Raw genomic sequence first — 11,685 nt, 5'->3', positions numbered from 1 at the left:
GCTAGCACTTTCGGTTTACTTTTCCAAGAGTCATTCCAAGGCACTCCATCAACCCAGAAACCAATCCAAGCAACCAATTTAAGTTTTCTCCAAACTGGAATAATGCACACAGTCCGCTGCGCTTTACGTTTCTGTAATTTCCCTTTCGGAACTCTCGCAATTGGAAACGTACTGCAACATCCGTTACTATTCATTCCATGTCTTGGCCAAATTTGCATTCACGAACACCATTGTTTCCAACCATTTGCGGCCGTGCTTCGTTGGCGAGCTCCACACCAACCACACAGCTGGTGGTACTCGTGGCTGTGGGCAAATTGATATACCCATATCCTAACATCTTATGGGGCATCTAGTGGGATTCCTGCTGCTTTCACTCACCACCGGGGATGCAACCATGCAACCATCCTTGCTGCTGGATAAATTGTCACCAAGTCGTCTTCCGGCTATTTCCGGAGGTTCCGCAAGATGATACTCTCCCGAAACTGTAGATAACTGCAGTCATTGACCTATTGAAAGTTTCACCATCGCACCATCGGGGAGCCCGGGGAGCACATTTCGTAGTGGCATTAATATTCAAAAGGTTTCAAAGACATGCTCAAGCCTGTGGGACGAAACAATGGCGTTACATCGTTGCACCAGCAAGGAAGTACAATTGTACAGTGCCAGAAGCCTCCGGAAGCGAGTCCCGAAGGAAGGGCGGGCATGACAATGGTACGATACTTATGGTTGGTAAATAGAAGTAAGCCCACTTCCGTCCCTACCACGTGTTTGCGCAATGAAGCGAACGAGTTTCGAATAGTAGAGTGGATTTCATGAGATGCATTTGTCCCGGTACCAAGTTATCTTCCGCCCTGAGGACAAGAAGCACACATTTCCAAAAACCACTTCAACACTTTTGGGGAATTTCATCGACGTACGACGTAAGTTTGACTAATGAAAATTAGAAATCATCTTTTAGGTTGGTGGATGTATAGAAACATCATTGGACAATGTTACAGCGTGTTTACGTTGTTAATCTTTTTGAGCTCCCTGTTTAAGCATGACTTTAATATAAAGGTCCGAAACCAAATCATCAAAAGTTTTAAAACACCATAACGTTAACCGCCTACATCTGTTCTCTCGCTTCAGCTCATCCTCGAAATTAACAGCGAAGTGGCACTGTTCCGGGACCTGCTTATCCACGTCGGCCAGTCCAGGGACTGTCCGGAGCTGCGGGAGAAAATTCGGAAGTTGCGCCGATCCTGCGTCGAAGCCTGCAAGCATACCGCCGCCCTAATACTGCCCCAAATTCGAACGTAAGTAACTAGCATCCAGAACACGGCCTTCAAGAATATGTGTTAGTGTGTTTTACAGTTGACTTTGTGTTAGCGTATTATCATCTCATTGTCATCGTCGTTGGATAAGCATACTTTAACAGCGTTTCTCTCGAGACCCCTCAAGACCTGGGTCTTCTGCCTTCCGCCAGATGACTTTGAAAGCGCACTCGAGCGCAGGTTAGACCTTGGATGCTTCAAACAAGTTCCGAGGCTCGTTAATGCACTGAGAAGTCTATATCATTGTTGCCCTCTCGTCTCACACCGGATCTCGGCACGTGAGAGATGAAGGGAAAGTTCTCTTCGTGTCGTTTCATCCACTGACCAACGGCTGCGTTTTGAGAGCGTAGGGCCACTCTGTCTGTGAACTAACGAGATGCAAACAAGAATCCGGTAAAGGCCGGACCGGAAGTTGTTTTCTTCAACGAGCTGCTGAAAATTGGCTTTGCCCAGTTTAAATATTTACCGTCTCCGTCGACGCCAGTGACACTGCCGGGCCGCGTCATCGCATGGTTTTGTGCCCTCGGGTATATGTTGAATGTTGTTCATGAGACAGCTTCACGTGCGTCTCGTTAGCGTCACTAGAACAGTTGTTCTGAGAATGACAATATCATTGCGACAATATAAAAGAAGATGCGTTGATGAAAGCGCTTACAACTGTTTGAAGCAGCGTTGAATGTTTCAATTCATGATCCAGCATTAAAACTTCTCAAAATGCTCTTAGCAATGCTTGAAGGAAACAAATTGGCTCCGCCACTCGGATCTCTTAAAACAAATCTAATAACGCACCTTCTTTCAATTCCAACTCGCACTAAGCCGTTCTGTGTCGCAAACTATTCCACGGCGTGAGAAAGTTGGACATTTCTCTTTAAATCATCCTTCCCTCGCCGCTCATCCGTGCTGGATAAAAGGATAATAGCAACCAACAGGTATCAAAATTTGTGCAATTTATTGCATCTTCCGTTCCCCTCACGTCCGCTGCTGTCGACAGTTTGCTTTTCTTTTCTTTCGTTTGGACTCGAGGCGGCTTTGTTCGCCGAGATAATCGTTTGGAAAAGTTCTGCCACCAGGTGACCTGTATCGGTGTGTCATTTGAGACTCAGTCTCAGCAAAGGTGTCCGTGGAAAGTATCAGGCGCACTAGCTCCACGAAGCAGCTTTCTTCCTACTTTGCTCTAGTTCTGTTCAGCTGTGCAGCTCGACGTCGAGCAGTGGGTCGCGCTGACAGGTTTTGTAATGCAACTTTTGCTCGTTGGAATGGTGGCCGACAGATGAACGTGAGCGTGGCATTATGGATTTTTATATCAGTTAGAAGGCAATGGGCAGGCGAAGAAAATTGCGAAACTTTATCCAGCCACCTGTTCACGAACTGGCCGTCCTGGGCAACGCCGTCTTCACCGGGTGACGGTTTTAGCTAGCCTTGGTCTCAACGAGTGCAAGGCTCTGGCAAGATGTTCATCAGCCTTTTATGGGCTTTCTACGATCAGAGATGGCTTTGATACTACCCTCTAGAAATGTCATTTTATGCACCCATAAGCCAAAGCCCCATCATGGGCTGCATGATGAAAGATGTGACTGAGCATTGATATGATAAGCACGTATCCTTCCCCCCTTAGCTTTCAATTCGAAAATACCTTCGCTTCGCAAGTTGCAAGGCAGTAAATCACATTATTCTCGCGAATTAATCTCATACTTTTCGATGAAAGTTTTCTGCACCGCGGAAAGCACGTGTCTATGCTCCCTTAGCTTCCCCCCACATACTTCTTATCAGTGCTCGTCCGAAACTCGCCCATCGCTGTGGAGGCGCAAACGGAGGAAAAAACCAACCAAAAAAGGTAGAAAGTGAAACGGTAGAGAGACAGAGCGGCAGTAATCCGTCTGGGTTGAAGGAAATTAGATGATGTACCCTGGGGCATCACTTAATGAAGAAGCCAGATCCAAACAGTTTGAAGCGCTGCGCGGTGCTGTGGCCTGTCTGGTACGAAGGAGGATTCCGAAATGAAGAATAAAAAGTGTTGAAAAAAACGCTTTTCAATCGTACAAAAAGCAGTAAACCTTACCGTTCGCAGTGCAACGATCAAGCGACTAACACAGTGTCTAGCTCCAGTGCCCCGTGGCTATGCGGCATTCCCTGTTCACACCCTTGGACTGCCCGGGAGCATTGATCCGAGTGATGATAACCCACGACGACGACGACGACGACGACGAGCTACGAGACACTATGCTGCCTGAGATTTGCTGGAGGCGCGTGGGAACGACGAGATAATCTTCTATTCACGTGCTGGTCGCTGGTGCCTTGCTGCCCGCTGTATATTTATGAGCAAGCTCCACAGGAGACATTGCTGAAGCGTCGACGACGACGCCAGCATCCACCACTACGTGGTGTGGTGGTGGTGATCCTGTGGACCCTGTGGGATCACGTTTCACGCGGACGTAGTGAGATTATAAAGTTCAAATAATTCACCCGTAAATCATCACCCTGGCCTATATCTATATAGTGGCGAAGAAGAAGAAAAAGCACGCCGCCACTGAAGGCATTTCATGGTCTCGATGCCCGGATGCCCGGCCCGGGAAGCAAAGGCATTCCTGGCTAATAAATTATCTTCAATTGCCGCTCGGTGCACAGGCGGCGCTAGATGCGCGAGAAATATGTTTTTGTAAAGTATAAATTCTCCCGTAGAGGTGGTGGTGGTGGTGTGCTAGGATTTAAAATGCGGATGAGACAGTACAGCGGACACGGAAACAGAGGTTCCTGTACCACTCCATGAAATCATTCACTTCGTTGGTGCTGATGCTGCCAGCCCGGAGCGTGGCATTAGGGATTGGCCAGGAACAGAGTAGAGCCTGATTTATTGCTCAATGGTTTAGAGGAATCCCATGCAAATCGGTAACCGGGGAACCATATTGCCATCGCGATGACGCATTCCAGTAATGCCCGCGCTCGAGTCACTTAAAATGAGCCCGGGCAATGGGAACGGGATGCAACAACAAATCATGCGAAGGTACGAAGGGAATGCAAAACGGGTTAATGGTTTGCCACCAAATGGTTGCCACGGTTTGGCGGCAATATCATTCTGGCGAAACGAGCCAAACTCCGGTGCCATCCGGAGTGGGATCGCTTTTTATAGGAAAAAAAACACATTTCTTTAATGAAAATAATATCTTTATGAAAGGTCACTCCAGCTGGTCAATCTCAGAGATCGAGGAGCAAAGATGAAACTTCGCACGAAATGAACTGTCGGGCCAGATCGCCTCATCGTTGGGTGTTAAAACTTTCCAAATAAGTGCACCATTTTAGAACCCCAAGTCGTGATTTGTTTTAGTTTATCTTTAAACTTTACACAAGCACCGGGCGGAGGTCCAACAGCGCAACGCGCTCCATGATGGAGGCTTGTCTAAAAGATTTCACTTTTTCTTTTCGCGCCATTCCGAGCCGCTTCTAAACACATCATTCCCGCGTTCCACTCCATAAACACAGACGTGGCTTGTCATTTATCAGCTACTTTACACCTGCGCTACGCGATCTTCGTCGCTCACCGCTCACGTCAGCTGGATGGGGGTCTCTACGATATCCGGCAGGGACACCAGGGAACCATTTGATCCCGTTCCTGATGAGGGTTCGTTCGCTTCTTTTCGCCGGGGAAGCCATTTCCAGCGGCACACCGAGACCGATTGCGGTTCTCCGGGCAAAGTTTTGTTACACTTCCGGGGTACCGGCGTTCCGAAACGGTCCACTCCACGGTATGGCTTAACGTGCCCAAACGAACCGAAGTATGTGACCAACGGCGTGTAATGAAGTACATTAATTATGGACGTCTTCCGTACGTCGTGGGTCGTGGCTCTTCACGACACGTGCTAACGCTTCGGTTGCGCGTTCGAAAACACACAAAACCGAAAACAACACTCCAGCACCCCAGACCCAGACCAAAGGCAGTCAGCGCCGGTGTGTGGATGCTCCGGTCTGTAAAATTCTTAAGCTTTTGTAGCAAATTGTTTTCCTTGGTGCTTGGTCGCAGGTACCGGTTGTTGTTGCCGAAGGTACGGTCTCGGCGCTATCCAAGGGATGACAATAAATTACTCATTCGAGCCGAACTCCCTTCAGGTTCTGGTTCCGGGAAGTGGATACCAAATGTGTCCCAGATACTTGTCCCAGAGTTAGCGGCTATGGCACATCGATCGAAGGTACAACGCGGTAAACAACACCGTATGCTAACGGATCGCTTTTCCGCTCCGGTCCCATCGATTAAAGGTGATCTACTGAAATGCGCCGTACGTCAGAGGTATTGGTACTTATTATTTATTTTACTTTATTGCCCCACCGAACACCAGTGCCAATGCCATCGGCGAATTGCTGCTTCCCTGTTTGAGCTGTTTTGACTTGGGTGGTGAATTGAGTGCTTCTCGTTTAGCACAACACAACCGCGCATACGAAAGCGTATGCAGATGATGCCGGTAAATACCAGCTGCGAGTGTCAGATAACCTTACCCCCGGGGATACGATACACCGTAGAATGCTTCAAAGTGAACGAGCCTCGAATGGCGCCACTGGCGCTGGATCTGTTGCTACTTGTATCCCCTATTATCATCTCATGAAGACGCTCCGGTTACCAAAAGAGTGATCATTACCATCTGCTCTGTATCGACATCGATGGCCACGGGAGATGGAAATATGTTTCGCCTTTGAGTTTGCGTTTCCATGGATCTACGGTACCTGGAGACGACGGCTCAACGCCATCGAACGTCTCACCTTCATTAGCGTTTGCACTTGCCGACAAGGAATGGTGAATGGATTGTATTAAATTAAAGCCACTTCGGCAGCCAGGATCCCTGAGAGCACGTAGTCAAGTCGTTGTGCGGTTCATCGATTCGATCGACCCACGACGGTAGGCTGGTTCATTAGCGAAAGTAACCTGCTGAATGGAAGCGATGATGCGTACGTACCGCATGATTCCTCGAATTGAAAGTCTCAAGAAGAATCCGCATAAATCGATGGGTTTAGAAAGAGAGAAAGAAGGAGGCAGGGACGACTCCACATTTATGTAATAACACGAAGCCGTCAGCACACTCCCTGCGTGATCCCGTGAGGGTACTAGCATAACGGAAACATGATTTTTGACTTAAAGAGCACCTCCCCACCCGCCGCATTACCTTGTGTCTCATTAAACAAGCAAGAGAACAGGAGAAGAAACATGATTTCTTCGTTTGCAGCACTCGCATTAACACTTCATCGACCGTGTGTTTGTGTTTGTGTGTGTCTCTCACGCACCGCCTGTACGGTGGTGCTGAAATGGAGCAAACGTGTTACCAACCGAATGCTGTTCCGTCCTCTTTCTTGTGAAACCGAGGCCACTGTCACCGTTACAGCCGCTCAACTCTCAAGAGACGTTACGTACAACGGCCGTGTTCTTGGCCCCAAAAACCTTACCTGGTTGGCACACCCGAGGATCCGGACAAACAATCTTGACGACGCTCCGGACAGACGGATGCTACGTTTCTTTTGAAAAACTTCTGCCGCAACAGCAGCAACAGCAGCATCGTTTTGCCGTATTCCGCATAACGACCTCGGTAAATCCCTTTTGCCATTAAGAGCAGCCCGATGGGAGCGTTAGGTCGGCTCTTGAAGCAATTATCACTCTGTACCGACAGACCACTCTCCCACCACCACAGAGCACCTCAATCTTTGCCTATTATCTGCTCCGGGGGACCGACAAGCCGACGGTCCGACACACAATATCAATTCAATGGTAATTAATTGACTCAGCGTCAACCTGCCAAGCGGGGAGGAAGAGGAGGGGAGGCCAAGGACCACAACAAAGAAGCTACAGTGTGCTGGTGCATCCCCTCGAGGGGATTACAATCTTGTTTCTATACAAAATATCTTTCTCTTCGATGCGTACAAACTGGAGCAAACTCGGTGTGCGTTCTTGTTGTGGTCTGGAACTCGTTTAACCGCACCGCAGGATAGGACTAGGGCAGTTCCATTCCAACGTAAACCGCAAATCATCCCTGCAACCCTAAAGGGTTCCTAAAGGGGTTGATGCATTTTGTATCAAAACCACCAGCGCCGCCCATCGACTGCTGGCCAAAACCAAATGTCCCGATCCCACAGGGTGCATTCACATTGTATTTGTGGGTTTTCGCCCAGTGAGGAGGGGGGGAGGGGGGTCTCGTCTCTCTCGATCATTGTGTTGAGTCGAAACTCGACTCGGGAAGGTTCGGGATGATGGGATGATAAGCTTTAAGCACATAACCCAATTACCATTCGACGACGTTGGTCAACGTTGGAGAGGTATCGTTCGTACGTATGGGTACGTCGTATGGGACTCCTGGCCCCTCCCCTGGCCCTGGACCACAAATAGCTTGCTCCAATCACGCCCGAATAACGGATGGACCGGGTGGCCAGCGGCCGGTGTCCAACCAACACTGATGATGGAGCTGAAAGTATGAACATTGACACAATTTCCCGAAGCTCCCGGATCGTATGCCACGAGAGTCATGCTTTTCGTGGTGACCGCGGTGTCGCGGTGCCGAACGTTTGATGTGTGCAACACTGCCGGGCCAACCCGGACCCGGATGAGATATCGAGCGAAAATTATTGGCCATTACCGGTGTTCATGAGGCTCACGGTGGTCCATTGTTTCCATGGGATCTACCATGCTTTCCATCACCATTTACGTGGCACACGATTGGTGGTTGGTCATCGCGAGACTCGGTTTAATGGTTAGGATGTTGCCATTTCACTGTACAAACACACACACACACCAATACACGCTGACTCTCGTCCTCTGTGCCCGTTAAGCTCTATTCTGTACGGCTGGAGGTAGACTATCGACGTCACTTGAATATTGATTAACTTGCTGCTGCTCGCACCGTTGCTGGCGCGAGCGGCCATCGGCAGTAAATCCGGTGCTGCTAACCTAAATCCGTTACGATCCATCGCTTTTTCCACAGGGCCATCGCCGAGGGCATCCTGACCGATAACCCACATCTGGTGCTGCTGTTCTACCTTGCTCAACTGTTTCTTAGAGAATTAATCAAAAGCCATCGGCTGGTGCAGGTCATACCGATGGATATGTCCGGCTACTACGGTAAGTTCAGTGGCCTCCATCCGATGCCATCGCAGTGTGCGGGGCTGCAGAAGATTTGCAATATAACATCGTCACCAGCGCCAATGTTCCTTTTTTTTTCCTTCGCCTCTTTCGCCATGTTCTGTTGTCTGTCGCCATGCTGCTGTCGTGCCGTCGTGGTGCCGGGTGGTGCCGGTTGGTGTGCAGAAAACCGTGCCGGACCGTCGAACCTGGGCAACGTGATAAGTCAGATACTGCTCTGCAAGCAAATAACGCCCGACTTCAACCAGGAGGAGCTGTGCAGCATCACCAAGGATTCGCAGGAGATTGCCCGAATACTGCAGGACCTGCAGGAGTTTATGCCCCAGCAGGAAACCTACCTGGGTAAGCGCGCGCGCGCCGCTGCCGACACAGCGGTCGGTCGATTGATCGATCGATCCGAAAATAACACACCCCCCCCCCCGGCACTCCGGGAGAGGCTCATAAAGCCCAGCCAGGACGGCCACTGTTTCTCATACCCGTGCACCTTTCTCACTCTCTCTCTCTCTCTCTCTCTCCTCTCTCCCTCGGTGTGCATCCTTTTCTTGGTTTCTGCTCTTTTGTTTTGCAGAGAAAACAATCGCCCTGACGGCCGAAATCAACGGACCGTGGCCAGCGAAACGGCGCCGTGGTTCGCTCTACAAAAACATGGGACTCCTGTGCTGCGTTTCGCGCCCCAACTACCTATGAGCGCATGAGCGCGTCACACACCCCGTGCCACCCACGAGCTGGCCATCGTGAGGAGCACCGGTCCGGCTATTGTAATTACCGTGTCCGCACAGTGCACAGGAACACACAGCCCACAGCGCATCATGTGCACGCTTCACAGATAGACGGCAACAACAACCAACAAAAAACCCACCGATCCTCAACCCCACTACCCACCACCCACCCACCCACCCACCTCCTATTGATACACAATCAATGAGCTTGATGGTGAGATCGGTCCAAGTGGTTCGACTGCACCGACGACCGGCATCCATCAATCTTCCAGCCGGCCATCGGGGCTGGACCCATCATCATCATCTCAGCAACCCATCGAGTAGAGCACCATTTCCCGCGGGCGGCGCGCTCACTGGCCTACTAGATTGCCAACACCAGGTGTGCCCGCTGTTTGGCGCAGAAATTTGTTTCCCAAACCAGAAAAGCCAACCGCCAGAGTGTACATCGTCATGGCCTACTCCGTGGGTCCCGGCTGACTGCAACCGGGATGCTGTGTGAGTGCGAGTGTGTGTGCTCCCGTTAGGTCGATAATCAGAGCACGAGATGAACGAGATAAAACAAAAATGTAATTCCTGAGAACACGGAATGACCATCATTCGAGGGACGCGCTGGACAACGCGAACACCGTAATCAGTAGTGCAAGCTCCCTCCCCGGCGGGGAAAGTACCATTTCAGTACTGGCTGGCTGGCGGGCAAGCTGACGGATAGTCCAGACCATCAGAACGAGTGACGACTGTTGGATTGGGGTGCTCCAAAACAGGGTGCTTGGAAAGAGATGATGTGCAGCGACGCCGCTCATCGTCGACGGCTGCATCAAAAGGCGGGAACGAAAACAAACCACGTCACGGTGGACGAAATCGAAAAACAACCAACCCCATCTCCCCATCACTCCATCCACTACATTACATGCACTCGGGCGGGAGTGGTTTATTTATCTTTGTTTTAGCACTTTTTGTTGGCCGTTTTTTTTTCGGTGTTGTTATCTCATATCCGGTGCTTGCTGTGCTGTGTTGTAATCACCAGGATGTAGGATGATTGCATGGTGATATCTCTGGTTTTTTTTCTGTTCATGGAACTACCAAAAACATAACCCCCATTCCTAGACCAGTCGAAGCTACGCTCCTGGCCCTGGTGTTCTGTTGTGGTTTTGAACACCCCAAAATGATCGACCCACGTTCGATCGACTGGAGCAGAAATGTACACCGATAGCCTATACATTGTTGCATGTCAACAGTAAACGCACCAGAATGAGGAAAACCTTTGGTTGATTACCTGCGCCGATAATCCACTTTCTCGCTAACTCGCTAATCCCCTCCCAACCCTTCTCTAATTATGTAGATGTGTGCGGTCAGTCGTGGCGCATTGGATTGGATTGGATTGAGCACATTTCCCCCCCATTGGATTAGCATGCATGATCTGGCGTCAGTCACGGCCCATTGTGTGACTCACGCACAGCCGCCACTTGATAGCGCCGGCATGTCTGGCGAGCACTAGTCGGTCTCACGTCAAGGCTAAACACACGAACCGCACGCAAAAGTGAAATAATAGCGGGCCATTATTTCACGAAATGGTTTACCATTTCGTTCAGTTTTCATTCGATGCCAAAAAGGCGATTTTTATTTAATTTAACCACCATCGATCATAGCGTTCAGAACAGAACAAATGGGCGCGCGGTTATCGTGAGCCAGCTTTTCTTTTATTTTCTCTCTCGAAACGACTCCTGGGTTCAAAGCGAAAACATAAAAGGTCAAGCGCAAGCCAAACAGAAACGCATTAATCGTACCTCGGAGGAGTTAGAAATGGATTGCGGCAGCAATATTGAATCTTTAATTCAACAGCGTCCGCCCGGTCAGCGATACTCGGACTCGGTTGCACCGTTCATTTGTTGTTCACCCCTCCACTCGATGGAGATCCCGCTCAAAGCAAACCCTAATTGAGGTTTAATCAAGCGGAAAAATATTTCCACCCAATCTCCACCCTCTGCGCTGCTGATGCGAACGATTTCATTAGAGAGTGTGTTCGTCCGGACGTCCGCCGGTCCGTCCGGTCGGTACTGGAAAAGCAACAATCATTTCAATAACCATAACCTACTAATGATGGACGTAAATATTGGATTAGATTAGAGCGTGGGGTGCCGTGGCATGGCTCATGGCGAGGAACAGAGTCCGGTGCTTTGGCGAAGCTTTCCCTCGGTTCGCCCGCGCTACGGACGAAGCGACAAGCATCCATTTGTGTTGTGTTGATGGCACCGTTGGGGCGTGAGGGTGCGAATTGAAAACTGGAACGTGATTTCGATTTTACAAATAGATTTTAATGTTGCCATTTCCGTTTTCAATGTAATTCAAAGTTACTTCTAGGACGGTGGCCATAGTGGTCGAACATGAATTCATGATGCCATTTCGAGCCGGAATGGGGAGATAAGCGTACACTGGCAGGATACACGAATTGATACTCACTGTAAGGATCATTCTATAAGTTACAAGATCTCATTTTTAATATTTAACATGGATACTATAAAAGCAAGCTACCTGTTTATGTTGGGTG

The 11,685-nt window shown here is 49.6% G+C and overlaps 1 protein-coding gene across 2 annotated transcripts in view; it reads left to right on the top strand.

The window, feature by feature from the left end:
- LOC125951696 (uncharacterized) overlaps nt 1-10,795 on the top strand; it is a 35,188-nt gene extending 24,393 nt beyond the window's left edge. For both annotated transcript variants that reach the window (XM_049680675.1, XM_049680674.1), the window contains 4 exons: nt 1,129-1,295; nt 8,264-8,400; nt 8,587-8,763; nt 8,990-10,795. In XM_049680675.1, coding sequence (XP_049536632.1) covers nt 1,129-1,295; nt 8,264-8,400; nt 8,587-8,763; nt 8,990-9,108 — 600 coding nt within the window. In that variant the 3' untranslated portion in view covers nt 9,109-10,795. The remainder of the gene's footprint in view (nt 1-1,128; nt 1,296-8,263; nt 8,401-8,586; nt 8,764-8,989) is intronic.
- Nucleotides 10,796-11,685: the final 890 nt, after the last annotated feature.

The sequence above is a fragment of the Anopheles darlingi genome, chromosome 2 (genome assembly GCF_943734745.1).
Source record: "Anopheles darlingi chromosome 2, idAnoDarlMG_H_01, whole genome shotgun sequence".
NCBI lineage: Eukaryota > Metazoa > Arthropoda > Insecta > Diptera > Culicidae > Anopheles > Anopheles darlingi.
Note: the sequence above shows the minus strand (reverse complement) of the source record. Positions and strands in the feature narration are given on the sequence as shown.